General features: G+C 39.9%; 1 protein-coding gene across 1 annotated transcript in view; it reads right to left on the reverse strand.

The window, feature by feature from the left end:
- Positions 1-22,523, reverse strand: part of MYO1D (myosin ID) — a 354,409-nt gene that overhangs the window by 193,389 nt on the left and 138,497 nt on the right. Inside the window, exons 13-15 of the mRNA XM_065909407.1 lie at positions 22,023-22,097; positions 16,166-16,298; positions 750-916 (exon numbers count right to left, since the gene is read on the reverse strand). Of these exons, the coding sequence (XP_065765479.1) occupies positions 750-916; positions 16,166-16,298; positions 22,023-22,097 (375 nt within the window). The remainder of the gene's footprint in view (positions 1-749; positions 917-16,165; positions 16,299-22,022; positions 22,098-22,523) is intronic.

Genomic DNA, 22,523 nt, shown 5'->3' on the forward strand with positions numbered 1-22,523 from the left:
TGATTATTATAAGCCAGGTTCCCATTCTAGGTGCTTTATTTTATATGTTATCTCATTTCACCCCCAGCAGTCTTACCAAGTAATTACTATTATCATTCCCATTTAAAAAATTAATTTTCTCCATTCTACACATAGGAAACAGAGGCAACTGGAAAGTTATGTGATTTTCCCAAGGTCAAAAATCCTGGTCAAAGCCAGGATTCAATCAGGTAGATTAATTTTAGGGACTCTGTGATGATCTACTTAGTATCCTTTTACAATTATAGTTATTAATATCAGTAATGATAAGCAGCATTAACTGAACACTTACTATGTGCCAGGCACCTAGCCTTTTCACTTTGGTTAATTTAATCCTCACAGCAAAAGCCTTATAAGGTAGTGTTACTATACTCATTTTGCAAATGCAGAAACAAAGAAGTTAAATTTCTAGCTCCAGGTCATGCAACAAACATGTGGCATAGCCAGGATTCCAACCCAGCTGTGACTCTAAATCCTTGTTTATTCTCCTATACTACATGCTTATATTTTCCCCATGAAGAATTCATTTTTTCCCCATGGTCCATAAACCACACACTCAAGGGTTCTCTTGCCAATTCTAGGAAAGTCTTTGGTATTTGTAGTTTCCTCAACTCTTCTGTTCATTCAATAAATACTGAGACCGCCTGGTATGAGCTTACGCGCTGTTTAACACAGGGAGACTCCCTAAGTCTCACTGAGCTCTTGGGTTTCTTTGTTTCATCTCTTCTCACCTGTGAAGAAACTTCTCGTAGGTCTGGCGGAAGGCAAAGCCTGCCCGACGCACCCTCACGTTTTCTAGGAGTCCAAGATACTCTACTTGATGCCGGCAGCGTTCATCATCAAAGATCTGTGGGGATTTCATGTCGTTGGGTTTGATGCAACGTACGTAATACGGTTCCTATAGAAATAAACCGGCAAACGGTAAGCTTTACTGGAAAAAAATCTTGGACTAAAGACATTAACATGAAAAGGAACACATTTGAGCGAGTTCTAATGAGGTGGATGAACCTAGAGCCTATTATACAGAGTGAAGTAAGTCAGAAAGAGGAAAGCAAATATCATATACTAATGCATAGATATGGAATCTAGAAAGATGGTACTGATGAAACTCTTTGCAGGGTAGCAGTGGAGACACAGACATAGAGAACAGACTTAAGGACACAGTAAGGGAAGGAGAGGGTGGGATGAACTGAGAGAGTAGCATGGAAACATACACATTACCATATGTAAAATAGACAGCCAGGGGGAATTTGCTGTAAGATGCAGGGAGCCCAAACCTGGTGCTCTGTGACAACCTAGAGGGGTGGGATGGGGTGGGAGGGGAGAGGGAGGTTCAAGAGGGAGGGGACATAGGTATACCCATGGCTGATTCATGTTGACATTTGGGAGAAACCAACACAATACTGTGAAACAATTATCCTCCAATTAAAAATAAAATTTTTTAAAAAGATACTATGACTAACATGTAATTAGTGTGCAGTTCAGTTCAGTCGCTCAGTCGTGTCCGACTCTTTGCGACCCCATGAAGCACAGCACGCCAGGCCTCTATCACCAACTCCCGGAGTCCACCCAAACCCATGTCCATCAAATCGGTGATGCCATCCAACCATCTCATTCTCTCTCGTCCCCTTCTCCTCCTGCCCTCAATCTTTCCCAGCATCAGGGTCTTTTCCAATGAGTCAGCTCTTCGTATCAGGTAGCCAAAGTATTGGAGTTTCAGCTTCAACATCATTCCTTCCAATGAACACCCAGGACTGATCTTTAGGATGGACTGATTGGATCTCCTTGCAGTTCAAAGGACTCTCAAGAGTCTTCTCCAACACCACACTTCAAAAGCATCAATTCTTCAGTGCTCAGCTTTCTTCACAGTCCAACTCTCACATCCATACATGACCACTGGAAAAGCCAAAGCCTTGAGTAGACAGATCTTTTGTTGGCAAAGTAATGTTTCTGCTTTTTAATATGCTGTCTAAGTTAGTCATGACTTTCCTTCCAAGGAGTAAGGGTCTTTTAATTTCATGGCTGCAATCACCATCTGCAGTGATTTTGGAGCCCAGAAAAATAAAGTCTGTCACTGTTTCCACTGTTTCCCCATCTATTTGCCATAAAGTGATAGGACCGGATGCCATGATCTTAGTTTTCTGAATGTTGAGCTTTAAGCCAAACTTTTCACTCTCCTCTTTCACTTTCATCAAGAGGCTCTTTACTTCTTCGCTTTCTGCCATCAGGGTGGTGTCATCTGCATATCTGAGGTTATTGGTATTTCTCCCGGCAATCTTGATTCCAGCTTGAGCTTCCTCCAGCCCAGCGTTTCTCATGATGTACTCTGCATATAAGTTAAACAAGCAGGGTGACAATATACAGCCTCGATGTATTCCTCTGTCTTTGCATTGATCGCTGAAGAAGGCTTTCTTATCTCTCCTTGCTATTCTTTGGAACTCTGCATTCAAATAGGTATATCTTTCCTTTTCTCCTTTGCTTTTTGATTCCCTTCTTTTCATAGCTATTTGTAAGGCCTCCTCAGACAGCCATTTTGGCTTTTTGCATTTCTTTTTCTTGGAGATGGTCTTGATTCCTGTCTCCTGTACAATGTCACGAATCTCCATCCACAGTTCATCAAACACTCTGTCTATCAGATCTAGTCCCTTAAATCTATTTCTCACTTCCACTGTCTAGTCATAAGGGATTTGATTTAGGTCATACCTGAATGGCCTAGTGGTTTTCTCCACTTTCTTCAATTTCAGTTATTAGTAATTAGTGTTAACTGTGTCAAATTAAGCTTTGTGACTCTTTATTTCTCAGGCACAGACTTGTGAAAAATTGTTCCTTTCCCTTCAATTTAAGCTTGGAAGTTCTCAGGCATTCAGCTACATTTTTGTATTATTATATTTTAGGATTCATCAGGAAGAGTAGAAGTGGAATAAAACTAGCGTGTAAGTAAACATCAAGTAAGCTCAAGTTTTTGTGTATTTACAGAAACATGATTAAAAGTAACAGGAGTAATTTAATAGAAAGAATCCGAAGCTATGATAAAAATGCACTGCAATGAAGAATATAAAATATTAGGCACAGCTCTGGCACATATAAGTGCTCGATTCAGCGTTGAATCATTTCAGTCCTTCAAACTGGAATAGTTTCTTTGGAATATGAGTGCTTTTAGATGCTTAAATGGAGCAAAAGAAATCTAGACAAAGATTGTATACAAAAATGGGCCTCCAATTACTTCTATAAATAGCTTTGCAAATATAATGTTTGGGACAAGATAAAAGTTAATCAGATATACAAGAAGCCAAGATAACATGAATTAGAAATAGCAAAACAATATACAAAATAAAAAGACCTGCAGGGGTTCAGATGTTGGGATTAGCAGATAGAAATATTAAAACAACTATATTTAGCATGTTCAAGATGACAAAAGGCAATATTAAGAATGTTTTAAAGAACCAGATCTATAAAAAAGAACCAAACCAAATAGAAGACCCAGGACTTAAAGATACAATAGTAAGAAATTAAGAACTCAGTGGGCCAGTAGAAGAGTAGACTGGAAATAGTTCAAGAAAAAACAGTAAACTAGAAGGAAAGTGAGAAGAATTTTCCCAGAATGGATCATGGAGAGACAAAAAGACAGAAAATAAATACAAGAGGTTAAAAGGCATAGAAGACATACAGTGAGATGCTTTAATTAACTGGAGTCCTAAGGAGAGGAAACAAAAGGGACAGAAGCAAGATTTGAAGAGCTAATAGTCAAGGACTTTGCAAAACTGAGGAAAATCCATCAAGCTGTAACAAAGTGAAGAAATGCTACAAACTGCAAGCAAGATTAAAAAAAAAGTCTACACCTAGGTACATCAGTAAAACTTCTGAAAACCAAAGAAGAGCAGCAAGAAGAAAAAGGACTTATTACCTAAAGGAGCAACAACCAGACTGATAGCTGACTTCTCAGAAGAAACTATGGAATATGGAAGACAAATGAATACTATGCTTGAAATACTGAATGGCTGCCAATGCAGAATTTTACACCCTAGCAAAACTATTCTTCAAGAAGGAAAACACAAACTATTTCCAGGTAAACAAAAACAGAATTTGCCAACATCAGGCCTGATACACAACAGGATAAAATTAAAACAGAAGAAAAATGGCCCAAGATGAAGGTAAAAAAAAGAAGGGATAAATGAGGAAATCTAAACAGATATTAACAGTACTTAGCAGTAATAATGGTGATGGTGATGTCATCATCTTATTGACTTAAAATTATATATGTACATATTGTATATATTTACATATATACCTAAATGAAATAAATATCTGTCAGTACATGACTAAAACAACACATAATAAGTTGGGAGGAAGGCAAATGGAATTAAGATGTTTTATAGACCTTGCATTGTCCTGGAAAGAGGTGAAAGCACCAAATGATATTAGATTTTTATAATCAATAATGACACTGTAATAATTTGAGTAACAACCAAAAGAGTATTATGGTGTAAATCTTCCAAAATAATAAAGTATATAAATGTAGTAATAAAATATCATTGTGATACTAGTAGTTGAGGGGTGGTACAAGGAAAGGATGCCTCCTAGGTCTAACTAAACATTCTGACTCAAAAGATTTACAGTCCACACTTGGCAGGGTCTACTCAGGACAAGAACACGGCTTGCCAGCAGGCAGTGTCAAAGTCATGCGGCAGCCCACACAGCAGTCAGCTGATAGCTTAGGCACAATGAGATGAGGTCCGTATCAGATGTAGGAAGTGCCCTCGGGTTTAAAAGCCTCACGCCCCATAGGATTCAGTATCTCTTATAGTAACTTGAAAGATACAGCTTCCAGGGTCCTTGAAAGGGACATGCCTAATACATGAGTCACCACACTCAGGAAGCCAAAAGTCTGACATTCTCATTCTCCCAGGACAGGTGCAATTTATCAATAGGGGTAATTTTTACCTTAAGTGATGTTGCCTAGTAATATAGTTGATATATATCGTGCTAGGTTTAGCAGGGGCACAGAGCTAGAAATTTCACTGAGGTTATCAAATAGAAGGAGTAGAATTTTGCTTTTCACCCACAGTAATCAATCAAAAAGGGTAGAAAGAGAAGAAAAAGAAATAGAGAAGAGACAAATAGAAAGCACTAAGGAGATGGTCAATTTGTAAACAACATACAGTAGCTGTGTTAAGACTAAATGAAATAAATGATTCATTCAAAGGACAAAGATGGTCAGAACGGATAAAAAGCCAAAACTAACTCTGTATGCTATTTATGAGAGTCATACCTGAAGCATAAAGTCATGGAAAGACTGAAAGTAAAAGGATGGAAAAGGATAGACCATGCAAACCCTAGTCAAAAGAAGAGCTGGTTTTAATTATTTTATTCCTGTAAAACTGACTTTAAGGCAAAAAGCAATACAGAAATAAAGACATTTCATAGTGATAAATGACTCAAATGCTAGGAAGATATAATAGTTCTAACTTGAATAAGCTTAATAAATTCATAAAATATTTAAAGCAAAAGTGGAAGGCATAATAAGAAGTAGACAAATTCAGAATTACAGTAGGCTTTTATCACATTTCAGCAATGACAAAACAAAATTAGTAAGAATGCAGAAACACTGGAAAATATGATGAGCAAACTTGACCTAATGACTGTGTATAGAATATTACGTGCAAATACTCCTAGTACATAAAGAAAACTTACATTTCTAAGGGCTGAAATCACACAGAGTATATCCTCTGATCAAATGAGATTAAGTTAGAAATCAAGAGAAAGAAGATAATTAGAAAATCTTAAGATGATTGCAAATTAAGAAATACACTTCTAAATTATCCTTGGGTCAAAAAGAAAATTACAGTGTGAATTAGAAAATATTTTGAACTCAATAATTTATGCAATCATGTGGGCAAGGCAATCTTAGGGTAAGGTATCATTTGAGTCATGTAAATAACTTCACTAAACAGAAACGAGTTGAATGGAATTTTACCAGTATTGACTGATTATGCCCAGAAAGGGATAACACTCACGCCCAACTAAGGGGTGGGGAATGCCCTTTCATCCTGGTTAGTAATATAAAAACCCTCAGATAAGGAATCCAGGGCATATGTTCTCTCTATATTTCATCAGCATTCTGTTTCAGTTTATAAATGCCGCCTCCTCCCTCCTTATAAATATCCAGACTGACTCAACCTAAGAAATCCTAAATTTGACAAATTCTAAGTGTCTTATTAAGGTTAAACCACAAAAGTTAACAGCGATCTTATTCTCTGGCACTTTTAAACCTTTTTCTCCCTATATTTCATGAGAAAAACATGCTTGCTAAATCACTTCAGTCGTGTCCAACTATTTTGAGACCCTATGGACTGCAGTCCACCAGGCTTCTCTGTCCATGGGATTCTCCAGGCAAGAATACTGGAGTGGGTTGCCATTTCCTTCTCCAGGGGATCTTCCCAACTCAGGGGTTGGCAGGTGGGTTCTTTACCACTAGCGCCACCTGGGAAGCCCTTGCCAAAGTATACCAATCAATATATTTATTAGCCAGAAGATACTGGACTTAGATATTCATTTACTTAGCCTGTGTTGAACGTATCAAATAGAGCCACTGGCAAATTAAAGTTCATTTAATAATTTACTGACCATCTGTTCAGAGTGCTTTATGAGATATCAGTGAAAGTCGCTCAGTCGTGCCCAACTCTTTGTGACCCCGTGGACTATACAGTCCATGGAATTCTCCAGGTCAGCATACTGGAGTGGGTAGCTGTTTCCTTTTCTGGGAGACCTTCCCAACCCAGGGATCAAACCCAGGTCTCCCACTTTGCAGGCAGATTCTTTACCAACTGAGCCACCAGGGAAACCCACGAGGTATCAAGAGAGATATAAGGTTAGTAGAAGTCATTCCTTAGATTCAAAGACTTATAATCCAGGTGGCAATGAGACATGTGCTCAAAAATACTATGTGCTATAGTTAATAACACTATATTGTACATTTAAAAGTTGCTGCGACAGTCTTAAAAGTTCTTATCAAAAAAGAAGAAAAGTTTATGTATGGTGATGGATGTTAATTAGACTTATTGTGGTGATTATTTTACAAAATATACAGATATCAAGTCATTAGGTTGTACACCTAAAACGGATAGTTATATGTCTATTATATGTCAATAAAATACATGAATAATTAAAATTTTTTAAATTAAAAAAACCACTGTGTGAACTCAAAAAAGCAGGAGTTAGCAACTTGCACTTCCAGTGATCAAGGACTACGCAATTCCTGTCAACCTTCCTGAGAAAGTCACTAGGAAAAAACTGCTATACAAAATATGGGGGGAGGGGAGAAACCATCATTGCATGAAGAGCTAATAACATAGCCAAGATGAGACAAAGACTAAAGTCCAGGGGGATAAAGCTGGCCTTGAGGCCTGCTTTCACTTTCAAGGCAACTGTCTGCCGATCTATGGAGGCAGCCGTGAAGCTCAGCACAGCTGCTGGCAGCCTTGAGGGGCTCGGGGGATGAAAGCTGGAGCCTGAGTCCTCGGATGCAGGACTCCACTCTGGTCTGGAAACCTGAAGAGCTAGACTCAGGAGTTACACGCTGAATGGAAAACAGGCTGGCACTTCCAGAGAAGGCAGACAGTGCACTACTGAGCCACTGTAGGCCCTGAAATCTGATTAAGGTGATTTCAGAATGTCAGAATTTGCCTGATAACATCTTTTAAAACATAAACTTTCAACTTTTCTGTTATTATTAGATGTCATTAATAAGTGGCAATGTATTTGTTGTTTAGTTGCTCAGTTGTGTCCAACTCTTTGCAACTCCATGGACTGCGGCACGCCAGGCTTCCCTGTTCTTCACCATCTCCCTGAGATTGCTCAAACTCATGTCCATGAGTCAGTGATGCCATCCAACCATCTCATCCTCTGTCGTCCCCTTCTCCTCCTGCCTTCAATCTTTCCCAGCATACGGGTATTTTCTAGTGAGTCAGTTCTTCACATCAGGTGGCCAAAGTACTGGAGTTTCAGCTTCAGCATCAGTCCTTCTAATGAATATTCAGTATTGATTTCCCTTAGGATTGACTGGTTTGATCTCCTTGCTGTCCAAGACACTCAAGAGTTTTCTCCAACACCACAGCTCATAAGCATCAATTCTTTGGTCTTCAGCCTTCTTTATGGTCCAACTCTCACAGCCATAGATGACTACTGGAAAAAACCATAGCTTTGACTATATGGACCTTTCTTAGCAAAGTAATGTCTCTGCTTTTTAATATGCTGTTTAGGTTTGTCACAGCTTTTCTTCCAAGGAGCAAGCGTCTTTTAATGTCATGGCTGTAGTCAGATCTGCAGTGATTCTGGAGCCCAAGAAAATAAAGTCTGTCACTATTTCCCCATCTATTTGCCATAAAGTGATGGGACTGGATGCCATGATCTTAGTTTTTCGAATGTTGAGTTTTAAGCCAACTTTTTCATTGTCCTCATTCACCTCCATCAAGAGGCTCCTTAGTTCTTCTTCACTTTCTACCATAAGAGTGGTGTCATCGGTGTATCTGAGGTTATTGATTTCTCCCAGCAATCTTGATTCCAGCTTGTGCTTCAGCCCAGCATTTCACATGATGCACCCTGCAAATAAGTTAAATAAGCAGGGTGACAATATATAGCCTTGATGTACTCTTTTCCCAATTTTGAAGCAGTCTGTTGTTGCATGTCTGGTTCTAACTGTTGTTTCTTTACCTGTATAGAGGTTTCTCAGGAGGCAGGTAAGGTGGTCTGGTATTCCCATCTCTTTAAGAATTTTCCACAGTTTGTTGTGGTCTAGCATAGTCAGTGAAGAAGTAGTAGATGTTTTTCTGAAATTCTCTTGCTTTTTCAATGATCCAACGGATGTTGGCAACTTGAACTCTGGTTCCTCTGCCTTTTCTAATGTGTCTGTATTCCTTTTCTTTAATCTGATTTGACAATTTTGCTCCATTTACATTCACTGTAATTACTAATATATTTGCATTTATCTCTAACATCTTAATTTGTCCCAGCTTTCCTATGTTACTCTGTCTCCTCTTTCCTATGTTTTTTAGGACTGATGATTCTTTTCTCATTCTGGCTTCCCTTACCCCCAACTACTAGCTTGTAAGTTAAAAACTCATTTCTATTCTTTTAATGACTACACTAGAAAATTTTACATGTAGTTATAACTCATGAGAGTTATAAGCTAATCAATACATTTATCCTTTTCCTGAACAACCAGGGACCTTAAACACTTGAAATATAATCACCCACCCTTCCAGTTTATATGTTATTGTTGTGCTATTTAATTCTAACCCACATTTTTAATCCAATATAATATTATTTTATAGAGTCAGTTGATTTCTATGCATCCACATATTTACCAATTTCTTTGCTCCTCATTTTGCATTTCAGACTTTCATTCAGTAATCAGACATCCTCCTACCTGATATATATCCTTTAGAATTTCCTCTTCTTTGCTTTTTATCTATTTTATTTTTTAAATTATAAAAATATGATAACACATTTATAGGAGACTTGGAAAATACAGAATAAAGTTACATATATATTTCCATATAGATGTATGGAAATAGATTTACATACATATAGTTCCATTATATATTACAATTTTTTAAGTAGATAAATTAAGATTTTCAGTTGGACTTTTGCCTAGTCACTTGCTCTCAATGACTAGTTCTCATATTTTTAGGACTTTCGTTTCTTGAAACACATAAAACATTCTGGTAGTTTTTCTGATAATTCTGTATAAGACATTTTCATGAGTCTGTTTAGTCTCACCTTCCTTGTGTCCTGTCTTGCTTCTTTATATGTGTGGTGATCTTCTCCTATGAACTGCTTATTTTCCTTAGAACACCATCTGTGGAAGTTCTAGTTCTTTAAGGTCTGGTATGAAGGGGGTTTCCTCACTTTGCTTTCATCAGATGCCCAGCGGCAACACCAGACCTGGATGGACCACTTTCAATTCTTGGCTTGAGCCTTTTCAGGCCACCTAGGTATGAGTTTGGACTGCAAATCTCATAAAAGCTGGCTTATGATGATTAATTCTCAAGGAAGGGTCATTCACCCAACTTGGCTCAGTGCCAAAGACCAAGGCAGGCAGTTTTCCTTTCAGACAGTGAGGGATTATTTCCAGAGCTAGCCCTTAGAAGAGGCAACCCTGTAGAGACCTAGCATCGTGCAGCTGGTGTATACATACGTGTGAGTGTGCCTGTGGTCTGTAATCCTGCATGAGTCACCCTACTCTGAGCAGGCCCTGGGCTTCCCTTCAAGGACCCACTCTTGGACACCCATGCTCAAAGGCGCCCACTTCAACAACCGCCCAGGGGGTGAAGGGGGCATGATGCTCTCCTCACTTTTACCTTCACTCAGCACCTGGCCTATCTAGTCCTTGCTTTCTTGTTAGTTCATGACTGTATTCAGGAAGTTGGTTTTTTATAATTTACCTAACTTTCTGGTAGTTATCAGTTGGTTTTAAAGGCTGCTTTGTTCACCCTATTGCCATCAAACGCATTACTCACATGCATTTAAAAAATCTTCATGTTTATGTTCCTAGGTGAAACTCATCTCTAATTTCATTTTTTCATCTTAACCTTGTACTAAGGTAATACTTACTAAGTAACTATTAGTTAAGTTATTACTAAGTAACTTAATAGTACTAAGGTAACAGGATGGGAAAGACTAGAGATCTCTTCAAGAAAATTAGAGATACCAAGGGAACACTTCATGCAAAGATGGGCTCAATAAAGGACAGAAATGGTACGGACCTAATAGAAGAAGGAGATATTAAGAAGAGGTGGCAAGATACACAGAAGAACTGTACAAAAAAGATCTTCATGACCCAGATAATCACTATGGTGTGATCACTCACCATCCTGGAATGTGAAGTCAAGTGGGCCTTAGAAAGCATCACTATGAACAAAGCTAGTGGAGGTGATGGAATTCCAGTTGAGCTATTTCAAATCCTGAAAGATGATGCTGTGAAAGTGCTGCACTCAATATGCCAGCAAATTTGGAAAACTCAGCAGTGGCCACAGGACTGGAAAAGGTCAGTTTTCATTCCAATCCCAAAGAAAGGCAATCCCAAAGAATGCTCAAACTACCGCACAATTGCACTCATCTCACACGCTAGTAAAGTAATGCTCAAAATTCTCCAAGCCAGGCTTCAGGAATACATGAGCTGTGAACTTCCAGATGTTCAAGCTGGTTTTAGGAAAGGCAGAGGAACCAGAAATCAAATTGCCAACATCCTCTGGATCATTGAAAAAGCAAGAGAGTTCCAGAAAAACATCTATTTCTGCTTTAGTGACTATGCCAAAGCCTTTGACTGTGTGGATCACAATAAACTGTGGAAAATTCTGAAAGAGATGGGAATACCAGACCACCTGACTCACCTCTTGAGAAACCTATATGCAGGTCAGGAAGCAACAGTTAGAACTGGACATGGAACAACAGACTGGTTTCAAATAGGAAAAGGAGTATGTCAAGGCTGTATATTGTCACCCTGCTTATTTAACTTATTTGCAGGGTGCATCATGAGAAATGCTGGGCTGGATGAAGCACAAGCTGGAATCAAGACGGCTGGGAGAAATATCAATGACCTCAGATATGCAGATGACACCACCCTATGGCAGAAAGTGAAGAGGAACTAAAGAGCCTCTTGATGAAAGTGAAAGAGGAGAGTGAAAAGTTTGGCTTAAAGCTCAACATTCAGAAAACTAAGATCATGGCATCCGGTCCCATCACCTCATGGGAAATAGATGGGGAAACAGTGGAAGCAGTGTCAGACTTTAGTTTTTTGGGCTCCAAAATCACTGCAGATGGTGACTGCAGCCATCAAATTAAAAGACGCTTACTCCTTGGAAGGAAAGTCATGACCAACCTCGACAGCATATTAAAAAGCAAAGACATTACTTTGCCAACAAAGGTCCATCTAGTTAAGGCTATGGTTTTTCCAGTGGTCATGTATGGATGTGAGAGTTGGATTGTGAAGAAAGCTGAGCACCAAAAAATTGATGCTTTTGAACTGTGGTGTTGGAGAAGACTCTTGAGAGTCCCTTGGACTGCAAGGAGATCCAACCAATCCATCCTAAAGGAGATCAGTCCTGGGTGTTCATTGAAAGGACTGATGCTGAAGCTGAAACTCCAATACTTTGGCCACCTCATTGGAAGAGTTGACTCATTGGAAAAGACCCTAATGCCGGGAGGGATTGGGGGCAGGAGGAGAAGGGGACGACAGAGGATGAGATGGCTGGATGGCATCATCGACTCGATGGACATGAGTTTCAGTAAACTCTAGCAGTTGGTGATGGACAGGGAGGCCTGGCGTGCTGCCTTTCATGGGATCGCAAAGAGTCGGACACGACTGAGCGGCTGAACCGAACTGAACTGAAGGTTAATGGTAATCTCATAAAATAAATTGGGTAGTGGCCTCTCTTCTTCCCATCCTCCAAAACCATGTATGTATGATAGGAATTACTGGCTCCTTGAAGGATTTATAAAACTTATCTATAAAACCATCTGGGCCTGAAGTTCTTGGCAGAGTTGGAAGAAGGCAGACTTCTGATTAATGATTCAGAATCTCTAAGGTGACTGATTTATTCAGGTTTTTTTCTTCTTAATTTTGATAACATTATTCTAGAAAACTAGTGCTTCCCAGGTGGTGCTAGTGGTAAAGAATCCTCCTGCCAATGCGGGAGACACAAGAGATTTAGGTTCAACCCCTGAGTTGGGAAGATCCCTTGGAGTTGGAAATGGCACCCCACCCCAGTATTCTTGCCTAGAAAATTCTATGGGCAGAGGAGCCTGGCAGGCTACAGTACATGGGGCTGCAAAGAGTCAGACACAGCTGAGCACACACACACATCTATTATTAGAAAACTAATTTTTAAGATTCATTGGCATACAGTTGTTTGTAATAGTCTGATACTTTAAAAAAATCCCTGTAATATAGAAGCTGTAACCTTCTTTCATTCTGGATATTGTTTTCTCTTTTTAAAATCAATATTTTAAAGGTCTAATTAATTTTTTGATCTACTACTTTTAGTTCTTGCTATTTAAAAATTATTTTCTCACTTTCTTTAGATTCTCCTTTGATTCCCTTTACTGACTTCTTGAATTGTATCACTTACTTTTGATCTTCCTTTTTTTTCTGTTTGTTTTTAATAAAGGCATAACAAGTGGATCACTTTAGGAGTAATCTGCTGATTCTGATAAATGCTTTGTCATGCAGTTTCCTGTATTTTGTAATTTATTGAGATTTCTTCTTCAACCTGTGAGTTATTTAGGAGAACATTTCTTTAAAGTTCCCAAGTATATTTAAAAAAAGAAACTTTTAAAATGCTGGTTTTCATTTTACTTGCTGTGAGGATGGAGAATACAGCTGTATATATATTTGTTAAAACATTTGAGACTTCCTTTGTGATCTAGCTTATGGTCAGTTCTTAAAAATGTTCTATGTATACTTGAAAGGAATATGTATTTCTTATCCCCTGGGTACAGAGATCTTTTGATTAGATAAAGTTCAAATTTGGTTTTCAAAGCTTCTGCACTCTTGCTAAGGTTTTTGCTTGATCTATCAGTTTTTGGTAGAGTTGGTTTAAAAACTCCCTCTAGAATTGTGAACTTGTCAATTTTGCCTTTTTTGCCTTTTACATTTTTCAGGTTCTTTTTCTTTTTTGTTTTTTTTGCTTTCTAGATTTAAGTACCATCATGGCTGTATTGTTAGGTACCTAATTCAAGTATCTATCTAGCTTTATTGAGTATTTTCTTTTTATTATTAGTCTATTTGTATGTAATAGATTTTTCCCTTAAATTTTATGTTCTCTCACATTAATATTGCCTTCACCAGTTTTCTTGGGGGAGGGGGCTTGATACGTCTATCTACCTTTCTGTTCTTAATCTTTCTGCAGAGTATTAATTAGATATAACAACTCCTATGAACAACATGGCAAAACCTTGGTGTTATTGCAGGTTCAGTTCCAGACCATGGCAATAACATGAACGCTGCAACAGGGTAAGTCACATGAGTTTTGTGGTTCACTGGCTTCCTGGACTGATGGGTTGTCTCTGCTCTTTTGCTTGTCTCTGCTCCCTTCTCATTCCCTACCTCTACACACACAGAGATTGGGGAGCTGTAGCAGAGACTGCTAGGCTAGCTGCCTACCTCATATACAGTACTTTTTTTTTTCCTACTTTGAAACAGAATACTTACTTCTAGCTGGGAGGAATGCTAACCAGAATGAAAGGCACTTCCCAGCTTCCCTGGCAACTAAGTACACCAAATGAGATGGAGCTAAAGTGCTATATGAGGCTTCCAGGAAGTCTCTTTAAAAAGGAAGAAGCTCCAGCTGCCATTTGGACCAGGAGGATGGATGCCAAGCATTGAGACAGTAGAACAGAAAGACAGAAGGAACCTGGGTCTCTAACAACCTTAGAGCTGCTATGCCAGTGCTGGGATACCTTCTTCCGCACTTCATTTACACAGAGAGGAATAAATGTCTGTCCTGTTTAATCCACTAATTTGGGGGTGGGGTGGGGTTCATTTATTTAGCAGCTGAATGCAATTCCCCATACAGAAATGAGAAATGGTCCTAGAATTTTTATTTAAAAAATGGTACATTGGGACTTCCCTGGTGGTCCAGTGCTTAGGAGTCTGGCTTCCAGTGCAGGGGACATGGGTTTGATGCACGGTCGAGGAACTCAGATCCCACATGCTACAGGGCAACAAAGCCTATGCATTGTGACTTCTGAGCCTGCACTCTAGAGCCCATGAGCCACAACTGCTGAGCCCATGTGCCCCAGAGCCTGTGGCTCCGTAACAAGAAGACCCTCTGTGCTGCAACTAGAGAAAGTCTGCATGCCACAACGAAGAGCATCTGCCTGCTGCAACAAAGACCCAGCACAGCCAAATAAATAAATGTTAAAAAATGAACGTTTAACTACCAAATATAGAAGATAAAAATGATTCTCTTCTAGCTAATTAACTTGAACATATTTTACAAACAACATATTTACAATGAATGTGTTCCCTAAAGTACATCCTATAAAATTCTGTGTGCGACTCTCTTCCTCATGTCCCATGCCTTTCTTCTAGGTTCACTTCCCTTGCTGAATGAGGCAGGCTGAAGCTGACTTGCAGAGAAAAGCTGAGGGACGAGAGGGGAGGTCTTAAGGGTATTCATGCCTACAGCTCTGGTATCCTTAACCCTCTCTGCCTTTCTGGAGGTTTGATTATACAAGCCAACACACTGCTCTTATTTGTTGTCACCTAAGGCAAAAGAATCCTGACGAAAAGAACAGGAAGCTACTGAAGAGATGTACTCTTGTGGCATTTGCCTAACTTATCCACAGTGAAGTAACCAAAAATAATATAGATTTAAATTTTTAGAGAGGAAGTTGATTAAAAAAAAAAGATAAAAATGAAGAAGAAAAAAAACACTGGAAAAACACCAGGAGAGAAAGATAAAAATGAAGAAACTAAAAATAATGAGCCCCAGAATGCTGCCTAATTTATCAAACTTGTCAACAGCAGCAGTTAAGAGTAGAAATCTGTTCTTCAAGGGGAAAAAAAATCTCAGAGTAAAGTTATCAAACAGTATGAGACTTCAAAGGAACAATAAAAAGCAGAAATGACTGCCCACAGTACATCTTTTTATTTCAACTATTTAAAACAGCCTAAGGACAACACTTAAATACTAGACTGCCTCTTAAAACTCATCTGTCATTTGTATTCAGATACAATATAAGGATGGTACATGACAATTTAAGTCAAGATTTTTTTTAAAGCCAGGCCTTGTCTTCAGCACAGGGCTAAAGTTTCTTTTATCAGGCACATACTATAATTGTAGTATACTGTTTTTATTTTTTTTAAGATCACATTAAGACTTTCCCGTTGATGACAACAATATAAAAGGCCTAAATTTAAGAAGATCATTTCATCTGGGACACAAACAACTGTTTCACCAAGCCATGTTAAAAAACAAATAAAACAGTATTAAGAACTATTACAACATTCATTTAAAATACATGTTCTTCAGTTTGATTTACTATAATTACCTAAAAAGCAAATATTATACATACCTTTCTCATTAACATATATCAAGAGGGAATCCATGAAACAAAACGGGTATTTTAAAATGAGAGTAATTACCTTTGATGCAAGGTTGTCTACCAGAGCAATCATAGAATTCTTAAATAAGGTGGCAGCGGTCAGCGGTCTCTTGGTCACCTCTGTAATGCTCAGCTTGCCTTCAGGCCACATATTCTTCAGCACAGGATTTGAACTGAGAAGCACAGAAAGAGTGGCTTGAACGCTACAGTCAAATAAGTGGATTAAGAATTGCTAAGCATTCCTGCTGAACTGTATCCTGGGAGCCACAAATGCGCCGCAGACAAAACTCACTAGGCCTGATTGAAAAAATGATTCCACCTAGAAAATCAGGCTGAGAGTATAATGTCAGATACCACACCACAAAATGAGAAGATGTGCCTAAACCAGGCCACCTTCGAAAAACTCTTTCAATTTCTTTAAATGATCGCACTGTTATTATTACGTAGGATATTCTAATGGTTTACATGGCTCTTATACCATATACCTAAAATCAAACGGTTTTGGTGACTGTTACAAGAATGAGAACAAATCACAAACAGGAGAATGATCCTCAAGGTCATGTCAGAAATCATGAAAGAGAAAGCCTTTTTTTTAAACTGGAGTATAATTGTTTTACAATAATGTGTTAGTTCTGCTGTACAGTCAAGTGAGTCAGCCATATGCATACAGATCTCCCCTCCCTCTTAAACCTCCCTTCCACCCCAGCCCCATCGCATCCCTCCTGGTCATCACGGAGCACCAAGTGGAGCCCCCTGAGTCACAGAGCAGCTTCCCACAAGCTAGCTATTTTATAAACATAGTAGTGTGTATATGTCAACGCTACTCTGTCAATTCATTCCACTTCCTCCGTCCCCCGACGGGCCCACAAGTCTGTTCTCTGTGTCTGTGTCTCAAGGAAGCATCTTTTAATTGACACAAATATGCATACAGTGTAGGTCACAAAAAGCTAGGTCTCTCAAATATACAGATGGGAACAGAAAATAACCACTTTTATTACATTGTCTTCTAGTAAATCCCTTTACTGCCGCTGAATTATGATCACATTTATAGGTAGTGCTGGCAGCTCCAATATTTTATTGATGTGACACGAAGGTGGCTGCAATCCAATTCTTAAACTTCAGGCCAGTTTTCAGGCTAAAAATGATATATTCCTTATTTGACTCTGTGGAGATCTTTTTATAAACATGTATGGTTGTCTCGGCTCTGATTTTCTTCCTGTTTCATTTGGGTGCTTTCGATTTTTTTAAAATAACTTTTTTTTTTTTTTTTTTTAAATAACTTTTTATTGGAGTATAGTTGACTTACAATGTTACATTGGGATTGACATATACACACTACTATCTATAAGACAGATCACTAATAAGGACCTAACTGTGTACAGCACAGGAAACTCTAAAAGTGCTCTGTAATGATCTATAAGGGAAAAAATCTAAAGAGGAGCAGATGTGTGTGTATATATATAACTGATTCACTTCGTTGTATACCTGAAACTAACACAACAGTCAGTGCTTTTGATTTTAAAGTAATTGGAATTCGAAATGTTGCTCGTTTTCTGAAAACTTCTCTCTTGTCAGATTTTTTTTTTTTTTAATTGGGGGATGAGAATAGAAAAAGCTTAACATGGATCTTTTCTGCTAATTGTGTTTACTGCTCTCATCATTTTGCCCACTTTTCTTTCCCTGGGATAAAATTGAGAAAATTGAGTTGGTTCCCCAAACATCTAGTAAATTTCTGTACATAGAGGCTTTAAATAATAGTAGCAAACTGCCAGAATGGACAAGAGCGAAGAGGATAAACAGTGAGGTGAAGACTGACTAGTCTGTGAATGAAGACAGAGAAATATTCCTGACCCTCACCATTGCCAGAAAGCCGTGCCAACTGCCATCAAACGTGGCTATAAAATAATGCATGATCTGTGGTTCATGGACCCAGTTTTACTATGTTCTAGTCCTATTCCATAATTTTCCAAAGATAACATGTCAATAAAAATGACCACATAAATGTATATTGCCTTTCCTTAACTTTACCATTTCAATCTTCAGCAGAGAGAGAACCTGGGCAATGGTTCTCAGTTTTCAGTGCCCATGGTGCCCGAATGCCTTTCTAATACCAAAGGAGTATTAACAGAATTTCCAGAAAGAAGAGAGTGTGCACTTTGAAAATCCTGATGCATGTCAAAGACAGAAAGTCACTGTCTTTGGGCCCATGCAGTTTCTATCCCCAGTTCCACCCTGCTCACTTTTGGCCTTGTCTAGACACTACCTTTTGAATGAAGGGTGGGGTGAATGTTGGAAATGAAGGACATAAGATGTTTATTAGTAGTATTTATTTATTTGGCTGCGCCAGCTCTTTAGTTGCAGCATGTGGGATCGAGTTCCCTGACCAGGGAACATACTGGGCCTCCTGCATTGGGAGGGGGGATTCTTAGCCACTGGACCACCAGGAAGTCCCTATTTATTATTATTATATCATTGAACAGAAGGACTGACGTGTAATGAATCAAAACAGACAAGTTCAATAGTTTTCAAAGAGAAAGAACTTTCAGGCTGGTAAGTCAACATAATTTTCAAATATTTAAAAGAGCTTTTTCCTTAAAGGGGAAGCTTATTTATCCAGGCAGCCAGTATGTGTAACAGGGAAGGCAGAACTCAGCTGGCTAATGTTAGGGTGGTAAAGAGTGGCCTGTGTGCCTGGCATGCCACCTGCTTGCTTCTGTCCCCTGCCCTTTACACACACACATGCAAGCATACACGCATGCATACTCTCCAGAACTAGAGATCCAAGGACTACTCTTTAAATAGATGTAAAGAAAGGATTAAAATTTACGGAGGTCATTTAGCCATGGAAGTATCAAAAAGTATCCAGAGGCAAAGGCAGCCCATTTAAATACTAACAGGATAGTTTTAATCAAAAGGATTTCAAGACTTTCCATCCCACTAGCAAGACCTTTCCTACTAGGGCAATCTATACAGTAGGCTGCAACTTTTTATGTTTTTATACCTTTGGCAAGACCTTCCCTGCTGTGAAATGTCTTTAATTACTAGACTTATCTAAGTTCCTTTGTTCTGATTCCAGGCTTACCAAGCAACTAAGCATCCTTTGGATGATATTTTTCACTGTCAATTAATAAACTAGAGTCCTATTTAATTTCCCAGGCAGGTTTCCAATAGGGAAGAAGAGCCTGATGAACCAGTGCAAGTGTTTCATACCACGAGACTGTTACGACTGTCTGATTGTCTGCGGGAAGTAAGTCCACTCACTGCTGTCTCTGCATTAGTCCTGTGAGCCAGGGTTACAGAACCCACCACCAGAAGGTGGAGCCGCTCTCAGGGGGCTGAACCTCTGGGCTTCCCGGGGGGCGCCAGTGGTAACCAATGTGCCTGCCATGCAGGAGACAGAGTTCAATCCCTGGGTCCTGAAGATCCTCTGGAGAAGGGCACAAAAAACCCACTCCAGTATTCTTGCCTGGGAAATCCCATGGACAGAGCAGCCTGGTGGGCTGCAGCTCATAGGGTCGCAGAGTCGGACACGACTGACATGACTTAGCAGGCACACACACAATGAATGCCACCCTGCACAGCCTCCTGGCACACAGCCTGCCCGCCTCCCCAGGGCAGCACGCCCTGACTTTGCCACTGGACGACTGAGGCCGTTTTTCCAATTTGACTTTTTGACATTTTTTATACAGACCAATGCCAGACTCCTTGGTTTCTCCCTCAGAATGAGTGCATCTTACCTGATAAACCAATCACTGAAGCTCCGTTCTGAAAGTCTCCCCTCCCCAAATCGGTTCTTACATGGGTTCCCTCTCAGACGCCCACGTCTCTGTGACTTTCTAGTGTTGATGGCTCTATCTCTGCTCCTGGAGGCTTCATCCACACCGATGAACCACTTTATAGCAAAACCTCTTGGAAAAAATGGTTGAAACCCACCATCTCCTCATTCTGATTTTCTGTCTTCTCTTGACCCACTTCCATCAGACATCTGTCTTCCTGACACTGCTGAAGTCAGCGTTGTCAGGGTTCCACTGACCTTCATGTCAGCAAATCCAGTGGTGAACCTTGTCCTCACGTTACTCTGCTCTTGATAGTGTTGGACAGAGTTTATCATTTTTACTTGGCCTGGCCACTCTGACACCAGATTCCTGGCTTCCTTCCTAACTCACAGGCTTGCTCTCAGCTTCCTCTGCTAGTTCCTCCTTCCCTGCTTGACTCAAAATGGTGACGTCTCAGGGATTCATTCTTCAATCTCTTCTCTCTTTCTATTTTTTGTGAATGCTCACCCTAGATAATCTCAGCCAGGACAATGGCTTTAAGTATTATCAACAGATTGATGACCATGAATTTATTTCTCTGTTCCTGCCTTTACTCTGAGTTTCAGATGCACGCATACAACTGCCTATTCAGATGGATGTCCAGGACACACCTCCCACAAAACATATTCCAAGCAGAACTCTTTATTTCCCCCCAAAATGAGCACCTCCTCTGTCTATCCCACAACGAAGCATCCCATCCCCATCGTCTTTGACTTCTGTTTTTTCCCCATCACACATTCTATCCATCAGTAAATCCTGTTGGTTCTACTTTCAAAATATCACCCACTTGGACCATTTTCCATTTCTGTCATCACCATCCATGTCTCAGCCTGGATCACTAAACCAGTCTCCTCTCTTGGTTTACTCTTGCCCTTCACAATTTGGGTTTTACACAGTGGTTCCAGTGATTTCTTTAGAATAGACATCACATCATCCATTCCAATGCTTCCCATTGTACCTGCTCATGGACTCTTCATGAGCTGGGCCCGTGGACCCCTCTGCAGTCATTCCTGACCGTTCTCCTCGCCCCTCGCGGATTTCAGCCACACTGACCTTCCTGCTGTCAACACACCCAGGCTCGATTCCACCTCAGCAGCTTGGTGAACTAGGCTTTCTGTCTGTTTGAATGCTGTCCCCCCATACTCACGGTTTGCACCCGCACTTCACACTGGGCTCAGTTCAAATGACCCTTCTTAAAAGAAGGAGCCTTTTCCTACCACACTACCTTAACACCTCCATGGCCCCTCTTGGTCTACACCCTCAATCTCTCACCTAACTGTGCTTTTCTCCATAGCACCTGACACTAGCTGAAAGCGCCATCTTTGATCATTAACTGTCATCTCCACTAGAATAAAAAATCTCAGGAGGGCAGGGACTGTGTCCAGGTCTTTTCAACAGCTGCACCCCAAGAGCGCAGGGGAGTGTGTGCCTCAGAGGAGCTCCGCACATCTTTGATGACCTGCTGGCCAATGGGCTGAGCTGACTTAACACACGAGCGACGACACTTCAACCAAAAGAAGCAGTTGGCCAGGAAGCTTCTCTTCTTCAGGGGCCTTCTTTCCAAAGTATCTGTACCGGGTGTGAACTTGCCATCCTTTGCTTGGTTTTATTTCTCCATGACTTTCTCACATTTCCTTGGGTTGTGAGAAGATTCTATCCACTCTGTTATTAGGGTGGTCCCTTGGCTGGAGGCAAAGACACTACAGGGGGAATCAGAGTGTGTAAAGCTTTCGGCTGGCCCAGAGCTTACCTGACACCCTCCCATCGCACTGCCCTGGCCTGGGGACTGCTGCGTACACTGTCAGGGACAAGAAGGATGGCAACAGTAAAGAGAGAAACTGAGGAAACCCAAGGGAGACTGAGGAACACTGTATTGTAACAGGGTCCCTGCCCTAAGCTTACAGATTTTATCATCATAAAGTAACAGATGATTGCACTCACTAAGTATGATCACACAGAAGTATAAAAATTGCCAGAAAACTCTTAAAATTGTCACACAGAAATAATCATGTGCATACATATTATGTAATAAATGTGTCAGCAAGCTAAATATAAAGACGATTAATAAAATTTTAATCCTACCTGTTATACATAAGGCGCTTGAAATCTTGAAATAAAGTGTCTTTGTTTTTGTCAATAAAACCAACGACAGAATACCTAGTTGAGAAAAAATAAACATGGAAAACGCATTATTCACCAAGCGAGAGCCATTTTTAAGCTTTTCTAGAAGTCTATGAGCCTTTCTACTGTTACATAAGACCATCGATTGTGTATAAAGCTTGCCCACCCAGTTCTGAGTTAAAGAAGATCAAATTTACCTACCCTGTAGACAGGGTGATGTTTCTGTCCCTCAAAAGGAGGGCAAACATCAGTGCCATCACTACGACTAAGATCATCACTCCACTGGTTTGTGGCTTACCTCGAGATGCTGACTCTTAAAAAGACAGCTGTGTGTGCCATCCCATATTCCTAAGATAAAAGCAAAACAGCAACGTACAGGATCTAAGAGTCTCATCCGTGGGGAGGTGAGATGACTTGCCTAAGGCTCGCTCACTGTGTTCAGGGTGGGAGAAAAGATCCAAG

Source organism: Muntiacus reevesi, chromosome 18, assembly GCF_963930625.1.
Source record: "Muntiacus reevesi chromosome 18, mMunRee1.1, whole genome shotgun sequence".
NCBI classification, from domain to species: domain Eukaryota; kingdom Metazoa; phylum Chordata; class Mammalia; order Artiodactyla; family Cervidae; genus Muntiacus; species Muntiacus reevesi.